The sequence below is a fragment of the Streptopelia decaocto genome (assembly GCF_964273445.1).
Source record: "Streptopelia decaocto genome assembly, chromosome: 15".
NCBI classification, from domain to species: domain Eukaryota; kingdom Metazoa; phylum Chordata; class Aves; order Columbiformes; family Columbidae; genus Streptopelia; species Streptopelia decaocto.
In genome coordinates, this window is record NC_138670.1 from 6,694,910 (window position 1) to 6,722,343 (window position 27,434).

Here is a 27,434-nt window from a genome sequence, read left to right on the forward strand (position 1 = left end):
AGTCGGTGACTGTGTGTAATGAACTTGTTTACACACCACTGAAGGGGCAGCACCAACAGAAGCCTCTACCTGGTGGCAACACCAAGTGCCCATGCCCACGGTCACTCTCTTTTGCCTAGGAAGCTGTCACTTAGATTTTCTTAATGCTCTTCCCTTTGAGACAGAAAAATCTTGGAAGGAAAATAAAATACAAACTCAACTGTGGATTGTAACCTAAAGTCAGGGAATGAGTTATTGCATTGGACATTATTTCTTTCCAGTCATGAAACAATTGTAAGGAAACACACTTCACCTCACAATTAAGTTATATCTACAAAGTGAAATACTGATGTTTTCCATGACACCGATACTCAACCACACTCAGCTGAATCAGGCTCTGAATTCTGGGAGAGCACAGGGCACACGCTACTCCCAGCCACTTGCCAGCGCCACTCCGTGCTTAACTCAAGCAATTTGGAACAGGAGTGCCTCTTGGAAACCCTGTCTGTTTATTAAAAAACAGATTCTTCCTACCTGCCCAGTTGGACGGATGGGAGAACTGCTTGCTGCTCTGCACAGTCTTCATTGCTTCCCCAAGGGCTGCGCTGGCTTTCATCCCATTCAAGAGGGAGGAATAGAAGGCATGCACAAACATCTTGGAAGCAGCCACAGGAACAGGCCAGAGTGACACCAGGACACACTGAGCCCCAGCAGCCAGGAATGCTCTTGTCAAGCCAATCACTCCATCAGCAGTGACTTTGCTGCTGGATTCTTGGTAAGAGCCAAGAACCACTAACTTGACAGGAAGTCGCAGATCCAGGACATCAGCTGCTGTAAGCAGAAACTCCTGAAGAGGAGGGCAGTCTGAGATGCTCTCCACATCACTGGCATCATCCTGCATCCGAAGGGATTCTGGGATTGTGTACGTGTTCCCAAAAGAACTCTTGCTGCTGGCTGGATTGCTGTCAGAGTTGGGTGTCAGGACCAAAGCAGCCAATTTCCAGGAGACGTGGGTTGCAAAATGGACACATTCTGCCTGGGTGAGGGCACTCATGACCCTCTCTTTTGTTGCTGCATTGCCAACTAAGGGCTGGCAGCCTAGTAACTCAGACACCATATATGCTTCCTCTTCTGCAGAGGGCATAGGCCCCCACAGCCACCTGTCCATAACTGCTGAAGGGAGCTTGGGATTTCCTATGACAGCTGCCATTGAGGTAGAACTGCAGTAAGCAGGAGTAGTCTTCCTCGCATGGGACTGCAGAGAGAAAGAGAAAATGGAGTTCAAAGATCTGGTTGTTATGGTGCTGGTAATAAAATATCCTAAAATGAATGCAAAGACAGGAGGAATGTGACAGGACAGGCAGCTTTCCAAGGAAGCTCAGTATTGATCACAAACACCTACACTTCTGCAGCCTGCCATATAGTTCCACAGCCCAGGACACACTGTCCTTTAGATGAGGATATCCAAACGATCCATTCCCCTTGTCCTTCCTGGCACGCCTGGGGCTGGGATTTCATGCTGCAGGAACTACATCAGAATCTACTTCACAGATGTGGTGCTCAATGTGCTTATGAGAACTGGGAGTGCCCTGGGAAGGGGGTACATTTGTGGTTTCTATTCTTTCATCTGGCACAGCAGGACAGAGCTGCTCCTATTCCAGCATGTACAGGAACTGCACTGCACAGGACAGGTTTTATGAAAGAGGTTTTCTAAGGCAATGTCAGACCTTGGAGCTGGGATTCAGCGACTGGATGGATGGCACCGCAATGAGGCTGAAGCGCTCATAGAGGTACTCATTGGAGGAGCTGCCCTTCAGGAGAGCAAAAGGAATGAGGTACAGTTCTCCCTCCAGAACCAGTATCAGCTGGCGATGGCGGCCAACAGGCCCACTGGAATGCATCAAACCCTGAAAAGAAGAGAGAGAGAATCAGTTCAACTCTTTCACTCCATCAGCGCCCCAGCCTGCACCTTCCAAGCATCAGGCAAGCCAACTTTGCAGTGTTCACTGCAGGACAGAGACAAGGATCTATCACACAAGGATCCCTGCCCGGGAGACACCGGGCCTGTGCCCCCACATCGCGCTGGCAGCCGAGCCCTGCACAGCATCATGCTGCAGAGCACGGCCCGAATGGGCCAGGTGCTGGGACACCCTCATCAACCCCATGGTTGCCAGGCACCCAAGCAGCCCCAGTCCCGGGATGGAGAAGGAGTAAGGCCCAGAGCCAGGCCCAGCCTGTCTGGCTGCTAGCCCGGCAGCAGGAGGTGCAGGGTGGTGCTGCTGGGCTCCCAGTGCTGCTTTTCTATCTCCCAGACCTATCCATCCCCAGATGGAGCTGCCAAGTTTGCCAATTAATATTAGTGAATTACAGATAGGCTTCCTGCTTTAGTTCATCAGAAGCATTAAACATTGGCAGCTGACTGAAGTGGTATCAACAGCAACATCCCTTGTTTCCACCTCCCAACACACCCAGTCTCACTACCTGGGAAGACCAGGTCAAAACCACCACGCTTCACATACAATCCCTAAGCTGCCTCTTCTTGCTTTCCAACACCGAGTTTGGTAAGTGAATCTCTACGTTTGTCAGTGCCAAAGGCTTACTCCTTCCATAGGTCCTATCAGCAAGTCGTAGAGTGCGCGGAGTGGGGGTTTGGTGAAGGAAGCCTGTCTCCTTGGAAGAGACGATGTTCCATCCTTAACAGGAGACACGGTGCTGCTGAACAGACTGGTCATGCTCTGACAGCTCCTGTGGGCAAAAGGCAAGCAAGAGGTCAGAAAATTTCCTTCCTCAGTTGCCACAACCAGTCTCCAGACCCAGCTTTCATCATGTCTAAAACCTACTCTCTAAAGGAGGAACAACGCCACCACTCTTGCCCCAAAACAACGAGGAATTTACATCTTACAGGCCTCCAGGAGTAATTCAAGAATGCAAATGGAAGCCTGGTGTCCAGCTGCCCGCACTCTCCATTGCAGAGGTTCTTGTCAAAGTCCGAGTTCGCTGCCACCACTCAGAGCTGCTGACACGGGACGAGGTGACCGGCACAACCCCAAGTTCACTGCAGGATCAGCATGGACACAGCACCACGCACTCCCCTCCGGACCCTCTGCCCGGCGCCGCTGCAGCTGACTGAGCCAAGCACGCTTTGCAGTGCTCAGACATTGCCGCATTTTATGTAGCACAGATTTTAAAATTAGATGAGGAAATAAAAACTGTGCTTTCCCAGTCTCATGCATTTCTAGTGCCCTGAACCCTGTGCTTCAAGCACGTCTCTCTAGTGTATTCTGCCCTACCAACCAGTTTAGAAGGGCAGGGATACCCCACCGCTTATCCAGGAACCAGGGAGCACCAAGAGCTTTAGTCCTAGCACACCAGCCCTGGCCTTCCCAAGAAGTAGCTCTTTGTCAGCAGGTGGCACTCGCCAGCCTCACCTGCTGTATGAAGCGATTTTAACGTGCTAATTTATTGCAGAGAATAGGGGCTTGATTACTCTAATCAGCAGAGCCTCCTTCATCTTGGTTTCACAGCCAAGCAGCTCTAGATTTATTTCTTCACCACTAGGATTGCTTTTGATTAGAACAAAACCAAGGGAGTATCATAAATCTTTCCATCTCTTGCCTGTGTGTTTGTGTACACAAAGAGTAAGAAAATCCATAGGGGGAGGATCTCTTGTTGCAGCAGAGCAGAGCTGCAGCCCTGGCCAGCCCACTCCCTTTCTGCCCAAACCAGGGCAAACAAACAGCTCCCAGGTGGCTCGTCAGGCATCCCAGTCCCGGTGATTTCAGTGTGACAAGAGGGAGACTTTTGAGTCTTTTGGCCAAATGCCCCTTCTACAGAGTGCTGGTCTCTGGGGTGCTGCACTGATCACTTCTACCTTTCTCTCACAATGTAGAGGGGTCCCCTGATTTCTGGAACAGTAAAATTGCTTATTTGGAAACCTCTGCGCAGACTCCGCAGGGTTGCTTTATTTACAACCCTTTCTATAAGGCAGCCTGAGCTGCAGCAAGCAGAGGGAACAGCACAAATGTGCCTGCATACACCAGCATCACCTCTGCTTCCAGCCTTTGTCCAGGAGATGCACAAAACAATGATCCCATGACAGCCTCAGAGAAAGGGGCAGGGACTGGTGTCATGCAAGCCTTGAGCTCAGACTGACAGGTCCCACCACCAGCCCCACAGGCTCTGCCGGCAGCGGGTGAAGGTGGCCGGGCCCGGACAGGGAGGAGGGTTCAAACCACAATCAGCACAGAGCCTGCCTTGGCCCTCATTAGGGCTCTGGACAAGTCAAATACTGCTCATGACCAAACAGAGCCCTTCTGGAGGGCTGGCAATCAGACACTGCTGTGGTGGTACGGCAGGCTCAGGACAAGGGACATCCATCAGCCCCATCACACTGCAAGCCCTCCTCAGAAAGACCCTTCCTAGAGAGGCGGCCCCAAATCCATGTTCAGGGCCTCGACACACTCACAAAGCCAAGCTGTGAGGAGCTCCAGAAAACATTCAGATATGAGCTCCCTGTGGATGCTTTCAAGGACCCGCAATTATCTCCAGAACCCACCAGTGGCTGCACAAAACCCGCAGACCACCCAGCGCTCTCTGCCTGTGTGGTCTGTACTTGGGCAGCTCCAGCGCTGCACCCTGTATGGTAGAGAACCAGACAGACAAGAGACTCTGCAGCCACTGCGTTCCATCCGCCTTCCAAAGATCTCGCTTGTCCTGGGCCAGGAGCAGAGAAAATAGAAGCTGCATAAGACATGAGCAAATAAGACTATCTTGGGGGGCTGTATCACCCACAGCGATGGCCAGTACTGGGATCCTTGCAGAACCCCTTCAGTGCTTCTTTCTTCTCCAACATCCATTTCTTCTCAGAAGTTCCCTAAGTCAACTGCCAAACCCCCACATTTTTGTTTTTCTAAGCAGAACTGCCAAAATATCATATTATTCTCTGCTTAAAAGCCAGGTTACCTGATGACAGCAGCCAGAAGGCACCCGCCCCAAACCAAGGGCTTCCTTTCAGTCACCTGCCTGTCACCAGACATGTAGACTGGATGGCTCCAAACAGTCCCTCCATCTCCAGGGCCTCCTTTTCTAACATGGGACCTTAACAGCATGTGCAATTCCTGCGCGTGAGGGAGCTTGCACTGGCCCCAAGCCATGCAAACTCCCTTGAGGATCTCCAGTGTTCCAGCACAAGATGTGAACATGCATCCAGGCCCCACATGAGGAACCAGGGTCTGCCTTAGCAGCAGGGAAGACAAGCTCTTGTTCTCAGCTCCAAGCAGGCCCTGCTCCTCGTTGTTCCTTGCAGTGCAGAAGCCAAAGCAAACAGACACCACACTTTCACTCGCTGCTCATGAGCCACGAATTTACCATCCTCTGAAGCACCACAGCAGCAACAATCCACCCAGCATTGACCTGCAGCTACAGGAACTCACCCCAGTACCAGCTGGCAGAAAAGCCATTGCACAGAGGAGCTGAGCTGGAGGCTGGAGCTGCAAGATCCCAGTTTGTACCGCGTTGTATTCTCACCTGTTCAAGAGGTTGTTCCTGCTGACCATCCTCAGGAAGCCAGTCGGGTCAGTCATTGAGTTCAGCTTGTTATTCATCTCCTCGAACTGTTGGTCCATGATATCCCCAGCTTCACTCTCAGTCTCGCTGCTGGCACAGGCTCTGCAGGGGGAAGGAGTCATCGATGCAAGACAGAGCAACAGCTTTGTGACAAATGCTCAGCCCGTTTGAGAGAAAATGTTTTTCAGACAGAACCTCAACCAAATGCTGAAGTTGAATTCTCCTTGGATCACATCACCTCCTCCTGTTAGGCACAGGAAGGACTCATAACCCCAATCCTACCTCTTCTTCTAGGCGCCCTTCAAGGTTTAAAGAGTGGGACATGCGGACGGAAATGCAGGACCCCAATTCCCATGCACTGCAGGTATGGGCTTTGGAAGCTGTAGCCCAACACAGGAAAGCTGAGCTCTGCAGGCAACGCCAGCTCAGCACTTGATTTGGTTGACAAGTTAGTGCATGTTGTACTAGTAGCAAACTGGACCTGCAAACTGCCGATGTGTTCCTCAGCCACCCAAAGTAAAGCACTTTCTGACTACGTAGCAGGCTTCACTTATAAAAGCAAGCTCAACGGTCACCACATCCTTTACCCTGCATGTTTCATTCACCCAGAACATATGGGGACAGGGACATCCCCAACTCTGCTTGTCAGACAGAAGCGCTCAGAAAAATACTACTTGGAAATATCAGCATAGAAACTATATTTGTACTGATCCAATGAATAAATCAAACCAAGTACCATGAGAGATCACAAGATCGAGTACAAATAAGCAGAAAATCTCGACTTGTGATAAGTCCATAGGATTAAAAAAAAGGAGGAAACATAGTTGTGGGACCTATGTGAATAATAGATTGGAGTAAGGTTTTACTTTTAATCTTTGCTGAAATGCATCAGATGGATTAATTCACTGTAAATTATTTACTCAGCTATAGCCACGAGGGAATGTATTTGGATGAGGGGTGGAATTCCTATGGTATTTGCAGTTTTTAATAAGTAAACCTTTGAAGGGGAACTAATTACACTGGAAACCCTAAGTACGATGGAATCAACCCATATACAGTCAGACACAGCATCTGCCTCCTCATCCAATCTATAGATTCATTACCCAGCCTATGGGTTCAAACCTTATTTGCACGTGCATATAGAATTACTTGGCACAAAAATAGCCATGGATACAAAAATAAAGCAATTGTTTTGTGGCTGCAGTGAAAATTTGCCCCTCCGCTGACTCTCAGTTCTCAGACTTCTCAGCTCATCAGCTCACCCCAGACTGTTATAAATTGCTTTCAGGGTTAGACCCCCCCGCCCAGCTTACCGGGTATAGTAGGAATCCACACCCAGAGCCTCCCGCACGCTTGAGATGTACTGTTCCAGCGCAGAGTTCGTTATCGTTTGCAGGGCCATGCTGTTGGCTTCATGGAATTCCCCAGCGTTTTCTGTCAGGCTGTCACCCAGATAATACTCATGAAATTTCAGAATTCCTGCAAGGCACCAGAATCACGAGGTTATTTCTACAGGGCAGGAAGAGTGGTGCCAGCAACTGCCTAGGAAGGCACAGCATTTGGCATTTCCAGTACAACTGGGGCAAAGCATTCTGTGCCATGTCTCCGCAGGGCTTTTCCAGCATTCTGCAAAGCAGCCTCGCTTGTAAAGTCTGGTTTTGTACTTTGCAGATGATGGCTCAAAGGTACGAAGACAGAGCAGCACTTTTCCGAGCTTCTCAGAATGCATTTGCTATTGCAGCACTCTCATATAAATTATAAACCAGATCTTTCATACAAGCATCTACCAGAGTAATTCACATTTCAATAGATGCACATGAGAAATACCTATTAATAGCCTCTGATCACATAACTGAACACACAAGGCCCAAATGCTGAACAGAAGTGTTACTACTACAGCAAAACTTCCTTGCCTCACACAAAGATTTTTCATTTCACTCATTTGCATGAAAATACATCATATACAAAGAAAAAGATGGATTAATGCATAGCAAAATATTAAAAGATAGCATTTCGTAATGGGTAAACCAGATAAAGGACATGCACTATTTTGTTAAGAATTCCATTACTGCTGCAGATAAAACCTTCTTCCACTCAGACCAGCATATCCTTCCTGATATAATTAATTCTCCAGCCTGTGATCAACAGTAAAAGGCTGCTCTGGATGCCCTGTTTGCCTTAACTGGTTTAATAATTTATGCTGTCAAGAAGAGTGGAGGAATAAAGAACTAGGCAACTCCTCCTGCAAAAACAGCAGCAAATACAGAATGAGCAAAGAGGCTCTAATGGCACCATCTCAACTGGATAATGAGGATCCTGGGCTGCCACCCACGCTGCTCTCTCTGTCAGCGCTACCGACACAAGAGCGAAGAGGTCGCAGCGGCTGGGCTGGAGCCCCCACTGCAGAGCTCCCCAGCAAAGCTGCTCCAGCGGCAGCACCGCAGTCCCTGTGTCTGGCAGTGCTGGCAGGAGCCACAACCCGACACCCAAGCAGCGCAACTGCTGGGCTGCCAGACCCGCGCTGCCCAGGAGGCTGCTCGTGAAGCCTGCTGGCAAACCCCACACTGCTGATCCATGTAATTTTAGTAAACGCAGCTTGATATTAACATTATAGAATTACTGGCATTTGATTGTGCAAACTACAGGCCTGGAAAGCAAATTAGTGACCGGATGAGTAGCAAGGACACCACCATCTTATACTTACAACATTGCAAAATGTCCCCCCAAAGCCTATCTTCCAATCACTGCCACCCCATCCGAAGGCAGGCATGTGTGAATGTTTGCTTCCCTTCCCCAAGCCATTTTGCTGCAATCTAAATAGTGCTTTTTATCTCGTTAGCTTTGTCATGGTGAAGGGCTGCAATTATTAAATTATATTCAGAAAGAACTCATGAAAATTTACAGTCATCACTTTATTAGATAATGAACAACAGCTGTCTGCAAAAAGAAATCCTCTTCAAATTAATCCTCTTGCTCCTCTGTGATAAGTGTTTCCACATTCATATGAGGAGAATTCAGAGGATCAGGCAGTTCAATGGCATATCAGGAAGCAGGGACGCCCTTCTGTTTTCTGCAATCCACTTCAGTGAATAAATGTCAAAAGCTTTTGGAAGGATAAAGCACAGAAATATAGTCGGGATTCTTATGCATGGGAGATTCTCACAGAGCCAACATACACGGAATCTCATTACTGCTCTGCTCTGCCCTGTGGGAAATACATACAGATTGGTGGTTGAAAAATGGAAATATTAAACACATGAAACATTTCCATCTCCAGGTGAACATGAAAGCCCTGAAAAAGCACTCCTGTGTCATTATTGCTGGGGTTATGCCACAGTTTTCAGTCTATTTAACTGTACGGTACTAGATGGAAAGGATTCCCTTACATATTCGCTCTACTCCAGATTAATTCCTAGCTAAAAATGGTACAATTCTCCCTTTGTAAGGCTTGTTCCACACATTCTCATCTCCAAGAAGGACCTCACCTGCCCCAGGAGCCAGCAGCCAGCTGTACAGATAACCTGCAGCCAGAGAGTAGTAGAGAACAAGTCCCCTCTGGCCATTCACTGTCTCCAGGACCTGGTCAATGGTCACTGGAGAATAGGGATCGGAGTCCTGCTGCCCAGTCTGGCGTTCCACGAGCAGGTCAGCAAATGCCCTCGTTCGTCCTCTCTCTGCTACTGCTAAAGCTTCATCATGGTGACCTGAAAAGACAAAGCCATCTCTCAGACCTGCCACCAAGGCAGCCTGTGCAGAGCTGCTATCCCAACCCAAACTGACACCCGGGGAGCGGGGAAGCAGGGTCACAGCATGTATTTGTGGAAGAAGCAGTCTCTGTGCTAGAACACAATCCCACAGATGCTCTTGGCTACAGACAACAACACAATGTGTGGGACAACGAGCCGCAGAAAGGGAAATGAATGAAGGAAGCAAGAAAGAAGATCCAAAGGTGCCTGAAACCCAAAGCAGGAGACCCTTATTTCTGTCCCGGCAAAGAAATAGTGTGCTGCACCAGACAGATGAGAAGGGAAGGATATATCACATGAACTGCATCCCTGCAACTTCAGCTGAACTCTTGGCATGAACCTGGAGTTCAGACTCAGCGTACAATGGCTCCTCTTACCAAGACTGACCAGCACCCGCTGCAGGGCCTGGTAGGAGGACGTCTGCAGGTCGAAGAGGGACAGTTTGTAGTCAGTGCTCAGCTGCACCTCGTGTCGGATGGTTTCAAACAGTGCTGAGGCCCGGTACAGCTGGGAGGGAAAACAGCGATGGTGACTTCCTCACAGACACTGCACAAAGCAGTGGCTGGGAGAGCAGCATCCAGGGCTGACATACCCTCAGGCAGGGGAGCTCAGCCCCTCGGGACGGCAGCATCCCTGGCAGAGGGGAGGTGACTGGATGGAGCGAGAGGGCACATGGGCCTGAGTCGGCTTGGTGCCTCAACCACCCTACCCAGGATGCACCAGACACCTCCTCCCCAGGGACAGGAATGACCCCAAGGGCTCACAGGACACAAGCCCCCAAGCCCAGGGCAGACCACAGGATATATATACACACACATATACCTGGTGCTGAGACTCCTCCAGGTTCCCACTTGCCCAGAGGGAGAGGCCAAGGCCGTGGCGGATTTTGGCTTCATCCTCTCTGCGTCCCAGCTGCTCTGCCAGCCTCAGTCCTGAAAAGAAGCCGAGTTGAGAAGGCCAAAGGGGAGAAGGGGCTTTGGCAGCCGGTGCAGAACAACATCTGCCCCAGCAGCCCATGGGCTGCCGGCACCAGCAGCACCTTCTGCATCATTCTCCTCTCCACCACACTCCAAACCTCTCGCCTCCATGGGCCCTGCTGACAACAGGGACACCTCTCAGGCACCGCTGTTTCCCACAGACCCAGGAGCGGGAACCCCGGCCACAACTGCACAGTTCCGCAGCAGCTAGCGTTTGCGGGCTTTTCAGGAATTCTGTGTCACACCAGGAGAAGGAGCTGTATTTAGTTTCTCCCCTTCCAGATTAATTGAATTCCCTCAGCGTACTGGAATCCTGCCAAGGTCAGCTTCAGGAAAACCAGACTAACTGATGTAATTAATCCTTTATCTCCCAGCTTCACACACACCAGCTACACTGCTGATCTCCACCAGAGAGACACCACCTTGAACAGATGCTGCTTGCGCACTGGAATCCCTTGCAGCCCCACAACTCATAAGCCAGCGCTGGATGCAGTGCTCAGCAGTAGTGGACGCTTTCTGGATACTGAGGGCTGAACCCCTCTCCGTCAAACACAACGTGTTTTCACTCACAGCTTTGAGGATGCTCACCCACCTGGTCTCATCCCCACTGAACACAGAAGGAAAAGCCAGGTGGCTGCCAGCAAGGCACACATCAGTTTGAGACCTGTTCTCAGGATCAGAGAGATCCATCACAACCTGATGTGGTTTTCCCAGAGCCAGCTGCTGGTACACAAGGCTATTATAGAGGTTTACATCTTCTAGACTGAGGCACAGACTGACTTTATAAAGAGACTGTCAGATGTCATCTGGGTTAAAGCTTCAGAACTGGCTGAGACAGTCCCAGGAAGGCACGGACCGTGCTCTGCGATGCTCTGTCTGCAGGATGCCAGGAAGGCTCCGGCTGACACAGCACGCTGACCACAACAGCCCACTTGCACAGCGTCTTACATGGATGCTCAAGGCTATTCTCAAGAGCTTTTGTATCAAAGGCCACTGTCCAACACATCCTCTTAGTGCCACACTCAGAGCACTTCACGTCTTCAGGCCTCCCTCCTGTCCCCTTGACTCACCACTACATGCTGCACCACATAACTCAGCCTCTTACCTTCCTGCAGGTACATTACAGCCTGAGAGTAGTTCTGCAGAGCGTGATGAGTCCTCCCCAGACTGCTGTAAGACACAGTTTTGGCTACAAGGTCATTCATTTGTGCCGCAATGCTGAGGTGCTGCTCCTGATAAACTACCGCCCTCTCGTAGGTGCCCAAGGACTCGTAGGTCAGGCCCAGGTTCCCATAGGCCCGGCCTTGGCAAGCAGGGTTGTTGGTCTCCTCTGCAATCTGCAGGTCCAGCTGGTGGTACTGCAGGGCTGTGTCGTACTCCCCCATTTGCTGGTAGACGCCCCCGAGGCCGCAGGCAGCATCGCTCTCCAGAGCACGGTCCTTCATCTCTCGAGCAATGTTCAGCTGGCGCTCCAGGCAAGAAATGGCTTGTTCGTAGTTCCCCAGCTGGCTGTGCAGGCTCCCCAGCTCCCCGTAGGCCTGGGCTTTGTTAAAAGCCTCCCCCAGCTCATGTGCGACCACAAGCCTCTTCTCAAAGCACACCAGAGCCTGCTGCAAACTTCCCATTGCCCTACAAGGGAAGAAAACAACAGCGTGTATTTTGCCAGTATTTTCTTGAAATAATATCTTTTGTCATTTCCTTTAGAGGCCAACTCAAGCCTTTCAGGCAGAGACAAATGCTCCCCCCAGGAGACTTCCCTGCACCTTTGAATTAACCTCCTTCTGTCACGCTATAAACTTCTCTGCCTCTCAGGGCAGAGCAATAGCAGCTTCATTATTTGAGCCAGCAGCACAGTCCTCAGCATGCAGAGGACTCTGTTACTCGCTCCTATGCCACAGCCCCGCTCATGTGTACAACGGCCACACAAAGACACCCCACCCATAACACAATGCGTCCGTTTGCTCTGGTATTCACTGCCTGTCATCAGAATACACACACAGTGCTCCTTACCTGTGCCCATTGCCCAAGCCCCGGTAGGCCTTTGCCTGATCTTGCATACGGTTCAAGCTTTGAGCCACAGACAGGTACTGTTCATAATACTTTATAGCTTCCTCAAAATCCCCCAGAGCCTCGTAACAGTCTCCTAGGTTCCCATATGCTCGGCCCCGATCTAACACAGATTCATTCCCGCTGAGCTGCTGCAGCATGGCCAGCTGCTGTTCAAAGTAGCCAATAGCTTCCTCCATGACATTCATGTTCATCTTGGTGATGCCCATGTTACCATAGACTTGCGCTTCTATGCTCGGGTCCTTCAACTTCTGCCCAAGTTCCAGCTGTTCCTCGTAACACTTGAAGGCCATGGTGTACTTCCCAAGGGACATATACACCGCAGCAAGGTGACCATGTGCTCTGCATTCACCCGGCATATCTCCCAGCTCCTGGTACACCTCCAGCTCCTGCGTGTGGTAACCTAAAGCCTTGTCACACTTCTGTATCATTCTGTATGCAGAACCCAAGGCTGCATAGGCACTGGCTTCCAGTCTCCTGTCCTTAACATGATGAGCTAAGCTCAACTGCTGCTCATAAAATTTTATTGCACCATTTACGTCTTTTTTACAGACAAAAATATCCCCCAAGTTTCCCAGAGCTCGGAATTTGGCCTGGGAATTGTTCAGAGACTGGGCCAGGGACAACAGGTACTTTTGACACTCTTCTGCTTTGTTGAAGTCCATCAGGGCTTTGAAGGCCAGGCCCAGGTTACAATAGGCTTTGGCTTGGCTCAACTTGTCATGAAGATCTTTTGCTAGGGCAAGATCCTGCTCGTAGTACTTAACAGCTTCCTCGTAGTTCCCAAGACAGTAATGGGCATAGCCAAGGTTATGGCAAACCTTCCCCTCCCCTTCCATGTCCTGCAGGTCTGGGGACAAGCGCAGGTACTGCTCGTAGTAAGGGGCTGCCTGCACATACTCTCCTCGTGAGCAGTGGAAGTTGCCCAAATTACTCAGGGCCCGTGCTTCACTCTGGATGTCTCGCAGCTCCCGGGCAATGTTGAGATGATTTTGGTAGTGCTGCAGAGCACGGTCATGGGCACCCAGCGCTTGGTAGGCAACAGCTAAATTCCCGTGTGTGGACGCCTGAGAGGCACGGTCATTTACTTCCATGGAGATCTGCAGCTCCTGCCGATGGTACTTGACAGCCTGGTCGTACATGCCAAGGGCATTGTAAGCGTTGCCCATGTTGCCGTAGGCCCGGCCCTGGGCTGCGTAATCACTGAGCTCCTGAGCTATGGACAGATGTGTCTTGTGCAGCCGCAGTGCAGTGTCATAGTCGCCCTTCATCTGGTGAATGATTCCTGAAAAATAACAGAAACAGGCTCAACAAGAACATTCCTCCGCGCTAACCCTTCTGCAACACCTTGCTGTGCCAGGACTCCTCTGCAGCCTGGCCCTTTCCCCAGGGAACCCCCTCCCCGGCACCGCTACCGTGGTGCGATACTGCTCAGTGAACTGCTTCCTCGCTCCTAACAGGCAAATCCTGGAGAAGGCTTTGTATCACAGGAAGCACATGTTCACCACAGGAACTGCACAGTTTGACCTTATAAAATGCCCGTTTTCTTTTTTAATTATGCTATTTTCCCCCCACACCCCATCAGTGATACCTGGTTACTCCATACTCAACACACCAAGCAAGAAAGCATTTGTATTTGATTTTCAATTTCAGTCACATAATCTTGTAGTTGTTACGAGACACGGGAAGAGAAGCTCTGGATCTGCTAATGTTCCAACTTATGCTTCAGTTAAACTTTGTGCGACATGTGGCTCCTTTGCAAACACTTGTGAACAGGCCTGGAGATCCTGGAGCCACTGAAGGAGGTCCTGCAGGTTTGTCACAGTCACTTGGTATCTGAAGACAGCTTCAGGTTTTTCCCTGCCCCTGAAAGAAAACAGCTTCCAATTTCCATCTCTGTATCACAACCATCGTGTTGAGGGGAAGAGATGTGGAGCGTGAGGAGGCAGCCGCCCCAGGGTGCGCACCAGCCTGCTCTGGCTTCGTGCTTTCACACAGAAATTTGAAGACAGGCTTCTCAAGTGAGCCTGGAAAATATGAGGGCTGAAATTTGCTTTCCTGAGGCAATTTGGACCTTGCAGATTCATTTTTTAAACTCATGTAGGATTGAAAACCCAAGTTTCATTATGTCAGTGTGAAGCATTCTGTCTGGCTTACCTGTATTTCTATCAAAGCAAGTAATTCAAAAATTCACCTTCCTACTAACACGAGGCTTCAGGAGAAGACATGTTAGAAAATACAAGCAGAACAAAACAGGATCCAAAGAGCAAACGCTTGGCTACTGCTGACAGTTTGCTTAAGCATCCTGAAGAGACTCCAGTTCACTGTGAGGAACAAGACAAGTCAGCACACAGTGGTCACCACTAAAATGCCCTTTGACAATGCAGCAGCTGTGTCCATAGCAGTGATGGATGAAAGATGAGGATGCCAGCGAGAAGTCCTGTGCTCGCTGTTATGACCACTCTCCCTCAACATGGAGGAACTCACGGCAGAGGAAGCGTCAGGGATGCCAACCCAAGCCAGATGCTCTCCCACTGCCACTTCATACTACAGTCAAAGACAGATAAGAAAAGGAGCGTCTGGAGACGGAGATAACTGGAATTCCTGCCCCACGACACCAACCTCTGCTGTCTCGCATGAAGGAGAAGGAAAGTTAGAGAGGAAGATGGCAAGTCAGACACAGAGCATGGATTTAAAAGGCAAACAGCAGCCAGAGAAGTAAAATTTGTACTAGAGGTTAAGACAACACATTACTGAAACAGCCAGTGCTGCTGCTCTCTGGGGAGGCTATGGATAAGACTTCCACCCTGGATACCATGTCCACTGAAAACGCTGCTCTGTCACAAGCTCTGCTCAAGCAAATTCCCAGAATTTCATCTAAAAAATTGAAGTTGCTCTTGGGAAAAGAGGACACTGGTAAGAGGCCCCACACAGCACCTCCATCATTTGCCAGGGGAAGGAAAGGTTCTGACTCAGACTCCAAAATCATCACCTACCAAATAGATTCTCTCTTTGTGCATTCCTCAACAGACAAAAATGAGGTTCGTAGATGGATGGGAGATGAAGCCTTCACATTTCTAAATGTTTTAGTCAGCCTCTTTACTGCCAAGAAAGGAGAAAAATAGTGAGCAAATGTTTACCAGGAGATACCCAGGACAAAACCAAGCAGCGTAACAGAGAACAAAGCTGTGCTCTCCTCACCCACAGAGCCTGCTGTCACATTAGTCTGCTCGAGCTGTCACCCATCTGCTGTGGTCACTTAAGGAAGACAGATCCAGAAACACTGTCACTTCAAAACTCCAGCATTCTGACTCATTCTTACAGCCACAACAACTGACTTCAAAGTAAAAGATAGTCTCTGGTCAGACAGCTAGACTACATTCGGGAACAACACCCAAGGATACAGCAGAACAGACCCAAGACAAGAACCCAGCAGACGTGAGGGGAGATGGTCAGAGACAGCCTTTACTGCCTTGCACAGAGTAAAGCACCAAAAATAGAACAAATCCCAGTAATTCACATCTTTCTTTCCTTAATGATGGATACAGTTAGAACTGGGTAGAAACCTTAGTAAGACATCAGCTAAACAATCCCAAAAGTTACACTGTGCCTATACAAATCATCTGTTTTTCCAGTTCAGGCAACAACGTGGTGAGGTGAGAGAGAAGGTGCCACGCTAACTCTGGAACAGTCTGCAGCTCCGGGGCTGTTGCCCAGCAGGAGGTTCCAGCCAAAGGGACTTCCAGCCTCCCACCAGCATCAGCCAGCGCAGAAGAAACCTCTATGTTGTGATGGGTCATGGCTGCACCATGGCCTCCAGCTCAGGCCGAGGTGACATTGCTGTTGACTGAACCTGCTGTTTTGGAATGAAACACAAACAGACTGGAAAAGCTGGAACAGAGCAGAAGTGGTTCTGAAGTTCACCCGTGTGGTGAGAGACCCAGGTCCCAGCCCCTCCTCGGTGCAGGGTCTGGGGCGACTTCACTGGTCCTTCAGCAATTGGGGAAGACGTGGCCACACATAGCCACTGTTTTTTGAACCTAATTGCAAAAATGCTTCAAGAGAAAATATCTGGCACCTCTGGACAACACGCCAAGCACAGGAAGACAGGCATTGTAACTGCAAAGAGATACTAAGCAGTAAGGGAGAGACTTTAACCAGTTTTATTAATGATCTGAAGTGTCCTCTCGCCATCACAATGGGAAGAGCTGCAGAGGCTGAAAAGCCAGCTCTACGTGGAGCCTTGGCATGTGGAAACACCATCTGCTTTGCAAAGGCTGGCAATCTGAGGCTTTGGTTAAGCTCCACATCTCCTTGTTGGGAAGGGCTTGATAACTTGTGACTTGTGCCCAGTCCACCACCTTCTGCTTTCCGAGCAACAGGGCAAGTTACATCTCCCTGCAGAGCGCCGCAGCAGCTGGGCTGTGTTACAGGCTGTGTCTGTCTCGCGCAGCATTAGACAGTACACTTAAGAGAGCTTTCCATCTAAATCAGGGAAATGCAAACAGAAAATTTCTGTTGCTTCAGCAAAGAGGCCAACTCTAACATTCTGGCTTGGAAACACACATTTAGATACATTTTTTTGCCTGTCAGCATGGTTATTTTGATGAGGTTTTGTTTTGCATGTGGATTAGATGAAAGAGATAATTAAGACTTGACTTTTTAATTGGTACTGGATGCATTTTAAACAACGGTAATAGACTTTCTCAACAAGAACTGCATGTTCTTTTTCTCCAGTATAACTTAACTCTGACAGAGAAGACATAAAAATACAGCCAAATAACAGCTGAAACGTGAGAGCCTGCACTCAGTAGCTAGGAAAACTATTCTAATACAAAGTGTAGAGTGGCTGAGTCAGCATACCAACTGAAAGATATATTTAGGCTTAAATCCAACACAGAAAAAAACATTCTCTGCTGCACCAAAACTCTTCTGCTTTTTAAGAAAAATTTCTGGAATCACATGCTGAAAGCATCATTAAATCCAAAGCTGCTTATTTTGCCTCACACATTGGCCTTAATTTGTGTAAAGGAGGAGATTCGAAATGCTCATTAGAAAGCTAGAACTGTTCTGTTTTCTCCCCTTCACCTTATCTTCTTCATTCAGCTCCTGAAGACTCAGCTATTAAGAGAAGTTAAGTAATTCATCAAGCCCTTTTCAATTACCTGCTGTTGATAACATCAGAGTACAATTAGCATCTACAAATGAACCAAGTGCCAACTGCCAAGCAGAAACAGAAGCTAATTTACAGCGTGGGGCTGCCTGCAAGAGCTCAGGGGCCGCCAGCAAACGTGTATTTTGTTATACAGCAACAGACCGGTTGTGCCACTCCCAGCCAGCTGAGAACATCATCCTTAACCACAGCTGGAACATCATCAGTGCAAATGCCGCATCCCACGGCAGAGTTGACAACACATCTTGGGTCACCTCCACATCTGGCACTGTGAAGAAGCAGGAATGGATTCCACTTCGATGTCAGTCCTCCCCAGCAAGCCGGCTGGATGCTGATGTCTCTCCTTGGAAGAATATCAGACCACTATATATCTATTATTTTAATATGTACATTCTGAAAACAAACTTAGTCAGGATTTGACCCATGTGTCTCCTGACTTACAAGGCAGCAATATACTGGCATACCCAACTGACAAGCTCCCAGAGAAGCGGCCAGGTAATACAGCACATCATTTCTTGCCTCGGTGCAAGACGTAGGTTAATTTCTAAAACCTGAACAGCTCTTCAAATGCACCTTCTTTACCTTTTCATTTCGCTTCTGCCGTAAGCTTGTGCTTTCTGGCGCCTTCCTGAGCAGGTTAATAATTGAACGTGGGATACATTACATCGGCACACCATCTGCCAAGCGTCTGTTTAATTTATGAAGACAGTCTGGTGAAACTGGGGTAGCTAACAAGAGAGGACACAGCTAAAATCCTGTATCCTGGCAGCAGCTCTAATAGTCACGGCATTCCCTGAACAAATTCTGCTCCATGTCGGGGCCTTACCTAGATTGGAGGAGGCTCTGCCTTCAGCAGCTCGGTCCTGCAGGCTCTCGGCAATGTGCAACTGTTCTTCATGGTACTGCTTAGCCCTCTCCAGGTCCTGCATGCACCTCGCTGCATGGCCCAAGCCAGCATAAGCTCGCATCTCAATGGCCTTCTCCGCCAGCTCCTGGGCCAACTCCAACACGTAGTTGTGGTAGGACATGGCTTTGTCGAAGTTTCTCCGGTAGTGGTAAGCGCTGCCCAGGTTGCTGTAGGCTCGAGCTTCCTCCCGCTTGTTTCCCAGCTCCTTGGCGATCTTAAGATGTTGTTCGTGGCACTGCACCGCATTTTCGAAATCCCCCATTGCAATGTACACCGCTCCCATGTTGCCCAGCTCCCGCGCCTCAGAGAGCTCATCTTTGGACTGCTTTGCAAGGAGGACACACTGCTTGTGGCTCGCCAGGGCGTTGGGGTAGTCGCCAATGGCTGTGTACACGTGGCCCAGGCTGCTCAGTGCTGAGGACGCTGCCTGCAGGGATGAGAAAAAAAAGTAAGTAGTCACAGAAATAAGTCTGATGGCCCCAATCCTAGAAAGTAAAGCCACGAAAGGCCATTCTGGAGAAAGAATATGACTAGCAGCTAGAAAACCTGCTTTCTGCAGTTGTTCTGCACCCCTCAGGGCAGCTTGGGCAAAAGGCAGTGGGGATGGGGCACATCTAGTACATCATTTGTTATTGAGTCCCAAACAACCTTGGGACAGCAGCAAAGACAACAGTATTTCAGCAGCTGGAGCCTCTGTCCTCTGGGAGCATCTTACAGAAATATAGCTGTTTGAAAACCTGAGTTCTTACCACTGAGAAACAGCTGTATTTAGCAAGACAAATTATCTGAGAATCAGATTATTTTGCCCACCGTATGTACCAGGATGTAGGCCTTGGTGCAGCTGGCAGAGCCGGAGCAGCCCCGGCCGGGCAGCAGGGCACGGAGCCAGGCGCGGGGATGCGTTCCTGCTAACACACATCTGCTGCCTCAGCACGGCTGTTCACTCCGCAGCCCTGACCCCGAGGCCTCCACGGTCCCTGCACGTGCATCCCCTTCGCTGCCCGGCAGCTGCCGTGACCTAGTTCCGTCTTTTCCAAACCCCCAGAGAGGAGCAGTCAGGGTGACTGCACAGAATGGGCCTCACTCTGGATGGCCTAGCACAGCTGATGCTGGTGCTGGTTTAAGGAGCCAGCACGCTTTACTGTTCAGGGTATCTTGTTCCCAGGCGCAACACCAGCAGCTCTCCCATGGAACAGGATTCCATATGGGAAGTGCAACTGAAAGCACCTCAGCCATCTCCAGTTTGAACACCACAGAGCTGGGGAAAGGCTTCAGTGCAACAGCACAGAAAAGACACCAGTCCAACCCCGGGAACGCAAGACGAGCTGTATGAAGTGACTCTGCACACACAAGAGGTGATTCAGACCACAACTCCACAGCACGGTCCAAACAGCAAGAGGATCTCCAGGGTTAAGCTCACCTAAGACTTTGTAGATTCAAGCACACCTCTTTCAACTGTTGCAAGCAGCTGCCTCTTCCACACTACAAGCACACAAATGCACACTGACATAAAGGCTGGAAGGAAAACACATTAAGTAGCTGGAGGAGCTAAGGGATTGTGGAGGCTCCCATCAGTGCCCTGAGTGGCCACGATGAACGTCTCCAAGCCGCCCAGTGTCACAGCAGGCAGTCCTGCCACCTCCTCCCTGCAGAGTCACACCAGGAGCCACCCCAGGTCCAGAGCTTTCCCTCACCCTGGGCATTCCCTCACCTCCCCTCCATAAACTGGGATGTTCCTGCCTGCCTCCCACCTGCAGACTGGCTATGCCCCACAGATGCAGCATTTAAATTCCTTTCTCCAAGGCAAACGATTAACCTCTTCCTGGCCACATTATCTAGACACGAGATATAAGAAGAAAGCAGATCAGAAAAATCTTTTCAATAGGAGGAAAGTTGCTCAGCACCTCTCGAACTAGAACCACATTTTGTTACTGAAATTGCATCCCCTGACTTTCAGAAACAGTGGCAGGAGAAACCTTCCTAAAGATTATTTTTACTAAAATTACATCACAATTGCAAGAGTAATGCTAAGTCAAGAAGATCTATGGGCCAGACCAAGAGGCTGATATCACAGCTGATAAATTACTTTTGTGGTCAGCAGCATTAACAGAGTATTATTTCCACACTGAGGAACTGTAAACATGCTGTGTTGATCCAAATTAATAGGGAAACCATCTCTTATGATACAAGAACCTGAGGTGACAGAGTAGCTATTAAGTGCAATTTATAGGTCATAAGATAGAGAAATTATAAGGGGGCTCTCCCTTGGCCAGCTCCATAAATAGCCAAGCTGCATTCGTTCTCCCCGAGGCATCCTTTCAGGCAGCTTAATTATAATGGAAGAACTGCCAGAATTCAAAACGTCTTCATTTTTTTCACTTAGTGCTGCAATGAACTTCATTCAAGGTGCAGGACAACATGAGCGCAGCAGCGGCAGAGCGGAGCCGTCGTTCGCAGCCCTGCGGGCCGTGGGGCTCCGGGGACAGCGGGACGGGGAAGCCTCGGACTCAGCCCCACAGAGGGCTGAGCAACACCGATTTCACACCACCAGTTCACACTATAATGAACTAGAAACACGTTGCTTTTGCTGCTGTAATTACTGCAGCCCAGGGAGGGGAGCAGCTGGCAGCAACTCCTCAGCTCTGCACCCCAGTGACAGGCTGGGGACAAAGCTTCTGAGCACGCTCTGGGGCAGCGCGGTGAAGTAATTTCTTGGCTGACACCAGCGAGGAAAGGCTCTTATCTAAAGGAGAGTCTAACAGGGCCTGTTCTGAGGCTGCTACAAAAGCAACATGGAAATTTTTGCTCTGAATTTTAATCAATTTTTACACAAATCTTCATTAAGATTAATATATACATAGTATTGAGTCATTTTCAATCTCAGACACCTTACACAAGCCCAGACCAAAATACCGCACGGGGCCCATTCCAGGCTTCAGGGTGCAGCGGAGCTGGTGAGCAACACGCTCAGTGCTGCACCGAACAAACCGGCAGGCCACCTTGGGCAGACATAAAACCAGCATAACGCAATCACCAGAAGTGGTTCAGGAGCCTCAGTTAACGCTAGAAGACAGGCCACCAGCACCAGCAGCACTTCTGATACAACTGGGAAGAGAATGGAAACGTCTTTCTGGAAAACAAGGAGTCAATGAAAACTGGTGTCTCCTGCGGCTGCTAAAAAATAAAGCGGACATTTATATGTGCAGATTGCTGAATAAGATGAGCTGTGGCAAAGAGCCATCTACACAGAGACTCGGATGATGTTGATGGGCTATGGCCAGGGAAAAGAGGTGCAAATGGGAAGCAGCAGATCTCAGACTTTCTGTGCACAAGACAGACCTGCCAGACGCGGAGACTGCTCATACTGTACATGGGAAGAAATCTTCAGGAGGTCTCTCAAACTGGGAAGTGGATTGTATGAAGTGAAATTTGTGTGGCTGGAAATGTTTCTTCTCACAGCTCCTAATCCCTTTGCCCAACAGCATTTTCAGGCTCACAGTAAAGACCTAGAATGAATAGTCTAAGCATGGCAAGCGTTCTCAGCGCGCACAAAAAGACCAGGCTTACAAGTCTGAGTGCCCTGGGCTGGATCATCTAAACCAGGGCACGTGGGAGGAGGATAAGAGAAGTAGAAAATAAAAATAAGTAGGAGACAAAAAGAGAAACAGAAAACGAAGGGTAAAGGGCTGACAAGAAATAGCCTGACTCGATTGGAATGATGGGCTGTTTGCAGAGGCTCAGCCGGTGCTGGCACAGGTGGCCAGACACAGGCAGGAGCTGCCTGTGCCCTCGACATGGCTGCACCCCCATGCTCCCCATGTGCTCGTTCTGCTGGTCTGCACTGGTCCGAGTGCTCCAGAGAAGCACTTCTCAGTCACCTCGGAGTCTGCACAAGGAGCCCACGGCACCTCTGGCATCCTGGGCCAGGGCTGCAGGAGCTCTTCTCCAGCAAGACAAACACGAGCACTGCCACGTGCTCTGGGGACAATCAGCCAAAATATCGGGAGTGGGACATTAAAGCAGCACTCAGGAACAATTTGGTGATTAGGTCTGCTGGGGGACACCAAGGACTCACTTCGGGAGGTTAGTAATAGGGTTCCAGAAGATAAATTCATCACTGTATACTTTATGAAATCCTTTGTGCAATATGATCCACCGGGAACTCGAAGCAGCTCCGTGTTGGGCCAGTGGCGTAGGGCATTCCCACATGCACCAGCACCAGTGTCCCCATGTTGCAGTGACAGTCCACGGCTGACACGTGTGAAAAGGCTCCAGCTGCGCCGGCACAAACCTTGGCTGGGTAGCAGGGTGATGGGAGTCTACAGCTTCATACCAGCAGAGTTTTGCATCAGCGAAGAAAATCAATTCTTTGTACATCTGACAAAGACAAATTTAACAGTGGGGGTTGCTTACACCTCCAATTATGCAATTTTTCACTTTAATAGAAAGCAGATTCTCCTGCCACTGAGCTGAGGCACAGAAGGGAGCTCTAAAAAGGGTTTCTATCTGCTCTCTTTTTCTTGGGAGCAACAGCCAGCTTAGGTTTTTCAGCTGAATAAGGTAAAGAGTCTGATGTTAAGCAGATGTGCATCACAGAATGACAGCTAATAGGGACCTGATGATTTGGAGAGATGTGTTTCTTAGATATTTCACCCTTGCCAGAGAATGGTCATGTCCCAGTTATGTTACATTTAAACAATTCTTTAAGTGATTACACAGCCTCCTTAAATGAAAACACTGTAGAGTAATTCTAAAATGGGCAAGGTGTAATCGCTCTGCCTGGTATCTCATTATACAGTAGCCTTAATCCCCAAACACAGACATCAATTACGACTGATCAGAGATCGAGCTTTTATAGCCAAGGTGGGGAAATCACTGGCACAGACTACGCGTTTGTGAAATCCAAGAGCCTGACTGCAGCATGCTCCTTCTTCCTCTGCACATCCACCCTCCTCTGGGGGTGGGTAACAGCAGCGCCTGATCCTACACGCAGCAGCGGAGCTGCATCCAACAGAGCAGCCATGTGTTCCCAGAACATCTGCATCCAGACGGCCGGTGGCATGGCCAGGGGCACGTTCTTCTGGAGAACCAGCACACCTCACACGCACACGCTTGCTCTTGAATGCAAGCAAAGGTTTCGGATCCATTGAGTGTATTTTGGAGGTGGTGAGGGGAAGGCAGTTTCAACAGATTGTTTCTGAACACACAATTGCAAATAAATACTTAAATCTGAAAGCACTAACAGGATGAGTTGTCCCTCACGCGGAAAGGCTGTTCCCATTCGCTGTGCGAGCTGCCACAACAGCCCCCGCATCGCGTACCGGTACCGAGCTGCTTCTCTGGGGTGGGCCTGTGGCACTGAGCTCCCGTTCCATTGAGACAAGGAACTCAAAATCCACTGCAAGGTGGACCTCAGCCTCAAGTCAAAGCATCGCCTGGGGCTCACAGATCTTTATCCCGAGTAGCCAAAATCTGGTAGCTTTCTGGACATAGTCTAAATGGCTCCTGTGTGAAATCACTTCAGGGAGGATGGCTGACTTGACATTTTGAGTGATGATGGAAGAAAAATAGCCCTCATTTAAAACCACAGGCTTCTCTGAGATGGTGATGCTGAGGAGTGACTCATGCCCTGGTCAAAGTCAGTCCTGGAAGCATAAGCCAGCACATTACAAACTCAGATCTCACAGAACCCAGAGAAGCTCTTTGTGCTGACTCCTACAGCAGTGTGCTGACCTGTGCCAATCCTAACAGCACTCTTGCTTGTAGAGTTAGATACCGCTTTGCTGCAAAGTCAGTACAGCCTTGGCTCAGGTGGGCCTTCTGAGAACCCAAAGAGCACTGCTCCCCGAGCTTACATAAGTGTTCTGCTTCATTACTTTTACCACGACTGGGTACAGGACTCTGCAGAGTGCTGGGTTTTGCAGATACTGTGAGGGGTAAGTAAAACCAGAAGACTGCATTTCTTTCAGCTAAACTGCATGTGCTGTGGAGGTCAAGTGAGGACACTTAAAGGAGATCCTCAGGAAGTATTACATTTCCCTTTTGAGTCACAAGTCCAAACAAAGCATACGGCCTTTTAGTGCATTCCCAAATTTCCTGCACTGGTCAGATTTCCCTTTGTTCTGCTTAATCCTATCACATTTGAACTGGACAGACCTGTATGAAGCCAGTTAAGATGACTTTCTTTTAAAAGAGCTGCTAAAGACAGAAAGAGAAAGACAAAGAATTTATGCTTTGTTTTACAAATTCAGCTACTGGATGCTCAAGCACTACAGTTGCTCACATCACTGAACTCGGCCTCTCACCCACACAGGTAATCCAGTCTAAGATGTAACGCAGCACTAGTGCCCTAGGAGACCCAGAATTCTCCAGTGCACTCCTATGGCGAGTGTTTTCCTAGCAGCTGGTTACAGTCTGCTGTGAGAGACTGAGATCAGTGAGCAAAGCATAGCACCACACTTCTTAGTGAGGGTTTCATGGTAAACCCATATCACAGCTCAGAGCCCTGAGTCCCACTCAAAGACCAGCTGTTTGAAGTGTAAGTATACGTGGGAACAATATGAACTGGAAGTGTGTGTCTGCAACTTCGTGCACCCAACAACAGAGCCAAACATCTGGGCCAGACAAGGACTGAACTTCAGTGAACTGAACAACGCTGCAAAAAGTGTCCAGGGAGACATTCTGCAGGCTGAGACAAATCTCTCACGAGTTCTCATTAAGCTGAAATCACAACACCTGCAGAACCTGAGACTTCAAGGGCAGCAGTGGTAAAAATAAAGCTTCTGTCCTGTTAGGAAATCTGGAAAACCAATGTGGCCCAGTCTCACCTGACTCTGCTGGGCTGCTTCACAGCCCTCTCCAGCAGCCACAGCGGTGCTACCCCGACCTGCTCAGCCAGTCCTCCCAGCAAGTGGCCAGTATTGAGGTTTCAGTTCTACAAAACCGATCACCCTCAAGTCTAGTACAAAATCAGCAATGATGCTGGAAGACATGGACCAGGATCTGCAAACACCTTCTCAAAAAGCTGGGAAAGCAGTGGTGCACACGTGCTGGGATGTCCTGTGGAGCCCCTTCTCTTCCCGGCCGAACCCTGGAGATCCTGACAGGCCCCAGCGGGGAAACTCCTGCCAAAGCAGCCAACTTCCCCCAAAGCAGCCAACCCACACTGGGAGACTGAGGGTGCAAGCTGCAGGCTGGGCAGTGAGTGACTCTGAGCAGCTTACCCCCAGTAATAATGAAAATACATATTAAAACCAGCTTGAGGTCAGCAAGAAGGCTCCATGATGCCAAGGTTTCATCCAGGGCTCACATTAGACGACAGCTTTCAAAGGAAAAGTGACCCTTTCTCCAAGTATCCAGTCCATGAGCTGCAAGGGCCTGATCTTTTTACCAGTTTCTGCGGGTGGTTTTCCACTGAGTTCCTAGGAACTGACTCTGGTCTCTCACCTCCCTGGAGAGCAGGGGCTGGGAACAGCCTTTGCTCGAGTGGTTAGCAACCTGATCAAACACTCTGCTGTTTGCAAACCCTGTGTAAAGTGCCACGGGATTTGGAAAGCTGTTTCTCACGCAGAGGCTGAATCAAAAACCAGCTTCTTTCAATTTCTTGGAAGTATCTCTAGGACTCAAAAGATTCCCTAAAAGAACCCCAGAGAAAAACAGAAGGCATAATGGAGAAACAAGAGTGAAGAGGTAATCCCATGCACTGAAAATGTTTTTGAATATCATATCACAGTCACACATTCCTCTTCTCACTGCTTGACCTTTTTGATCAGATACTGGGGTTTTCTGACATAAGAATAGGAGGAGACTCCTGCAAAGTTACCATCTCTGCAATACACACATAGTGCTTACACAAGGGGCTGTAATCTCTTGATGTTCTTGTGGTATCAGTAACAAAGAGACACTAATTTTTTAAAGCTATTTTTTGTTTAATAGAGAGTAGCAGTGGTTCTACCCTAAACTTGTCATCCCTGCACTTCTATTAGCAGTGGCTGCATGAACCACTAATACAGATTATCAATTAGCAAAGCCCTCCTCGGCCTGTTCCTTACTTCTGGAACTCCAGTCAGAGGTGATAAAGCTGTAAGGAATGAGGTATATTCTCCTCTTAGACTTTCCTGTTCATGTTGCTATGGGCAGCAGACAATCCACTTCTGGAAGACAACTATGTAATAAATTATTTTCAAGCAATAGCTTCACCACAGAAGAAGAAAAGGGACAGAAAATAGAAAAGCAGAGAAAAAATACCTTCTCTGCTCATTTTCTGCAAAGCTCTGTCACTTAATGCAGCCAGTACTACTTGTGCCTCCACAGCCTGTTTCTGACATCCTAGTCAATGTTTTCATGCATGACAAATTGCTTTAGCCTGAAGACTCTTTCCAGTTCTCATTTGTGAGGTATTTATATCCTGTCCTCGTTTTCCAGACTGTTTGCAAACATAACAAGAGAACTGTAATCATAAGATCTTCAGATTTTTCCTTTCTGAAAAATCTGCAGCCCCAGGGACAGACCACCTCTCCATATGGACAGTTCTGCCACTTCTAACTCAGACTGCGTCTCAGGCTTTTTCCTTATCTAACTAGAAGTCAAGATATTTCTAAAATGACTGGTAGGGAACATGGAAAATAATTATTTTGCCCTGTACCATAATGCACACAAGGAGTTCAAGCAAAAGGCTAAATACTTACAGCTTTGCTATTCAGTGGAAGATGTGGCTTGTACAGACAAAGCACGGCAGGAAGGACACCTGGAAAGCATTTCCCTTTCCCTTCAGGAAGGGGCAGAAAACCTTGGCTTTACAGAATTTACAGATTTCAGTAGAAAGGAATGATCTATCCTTCTGCATCTCCTTCTGGAAATAAGAAAGTGAAATTTGATCTTTGACTTGCACAGCCTGACAGTAAGTAGCTGTAGTTCACAAAGTGTAGGAGCTTTATGCTGCATTTCATTGCTGGCTCGGGCATGCTTTAAAGGGAACTGGGAAAAACTACCAGAATTGCAAACCTGAATAACCACCCATG

At 48.9% G+C, this 27,434-nt stretch overlaps 1 protein-coding gene across 4 annotated transcripts in view; it reads right to left on the reverse strand.

The window, feature by feature from the left end:
* The window catches only part of TTC28 (tetratricopeptide repeat domain 28), a 99,433-nt gene that overhangs the window by 12,308 nt on the left and 59,691 nt on the right, over positions 1-27,434 (reverse strand). For 3 of the 4 annotated variants that reach the window (XM_082066264.1, XM_082066263.1, XM_082066265.1), the window contains 11 exons: positions 18,334-18,841; positions 12,278-13,619; positions 11,373-11,896; positions 10,113-10,222; positions 9,668-9,797; positions 9,030-9,248; positions 6,858-7,023; positions 5,506-5,646; positions 2,580-2,724; positions 1,707-1,886; positions 514-1,234 (listed from right to left, as the gene is read on the reverse strand). In XM_082066264.1, coding sequence (XP_081922390.1) covers positions 514-1,234; positions 1,707-1,886; positions 2,580-2,724; positions 5,506-5,646; positions 6,858-7,023; positions 9,030-9,248; positions 9,668-9,797; positions 10,113-10,222; positions 11,373-11,896; positions 12,278-13,619; positions 18,334-18,841 — 4,186 coding nt within the window. Of the gene's footprint in view, positions 1-513; positions 1,235-1,706; positions 1,887-2,579; positions 2,725-5,505; positions 5,647-6,857; positions 7,024-9,029; positions 9,249-9,667; positions 9,798-10,112; positions 10,223-11,372; positions 11,897-12,277; positions 13,620-13,949; positions 14,162-18,333; positions 18,842-27,434 lie in introns of those variants that run through there. The other variant, XM_082066266.1, reaches the window with a different exon arrangement.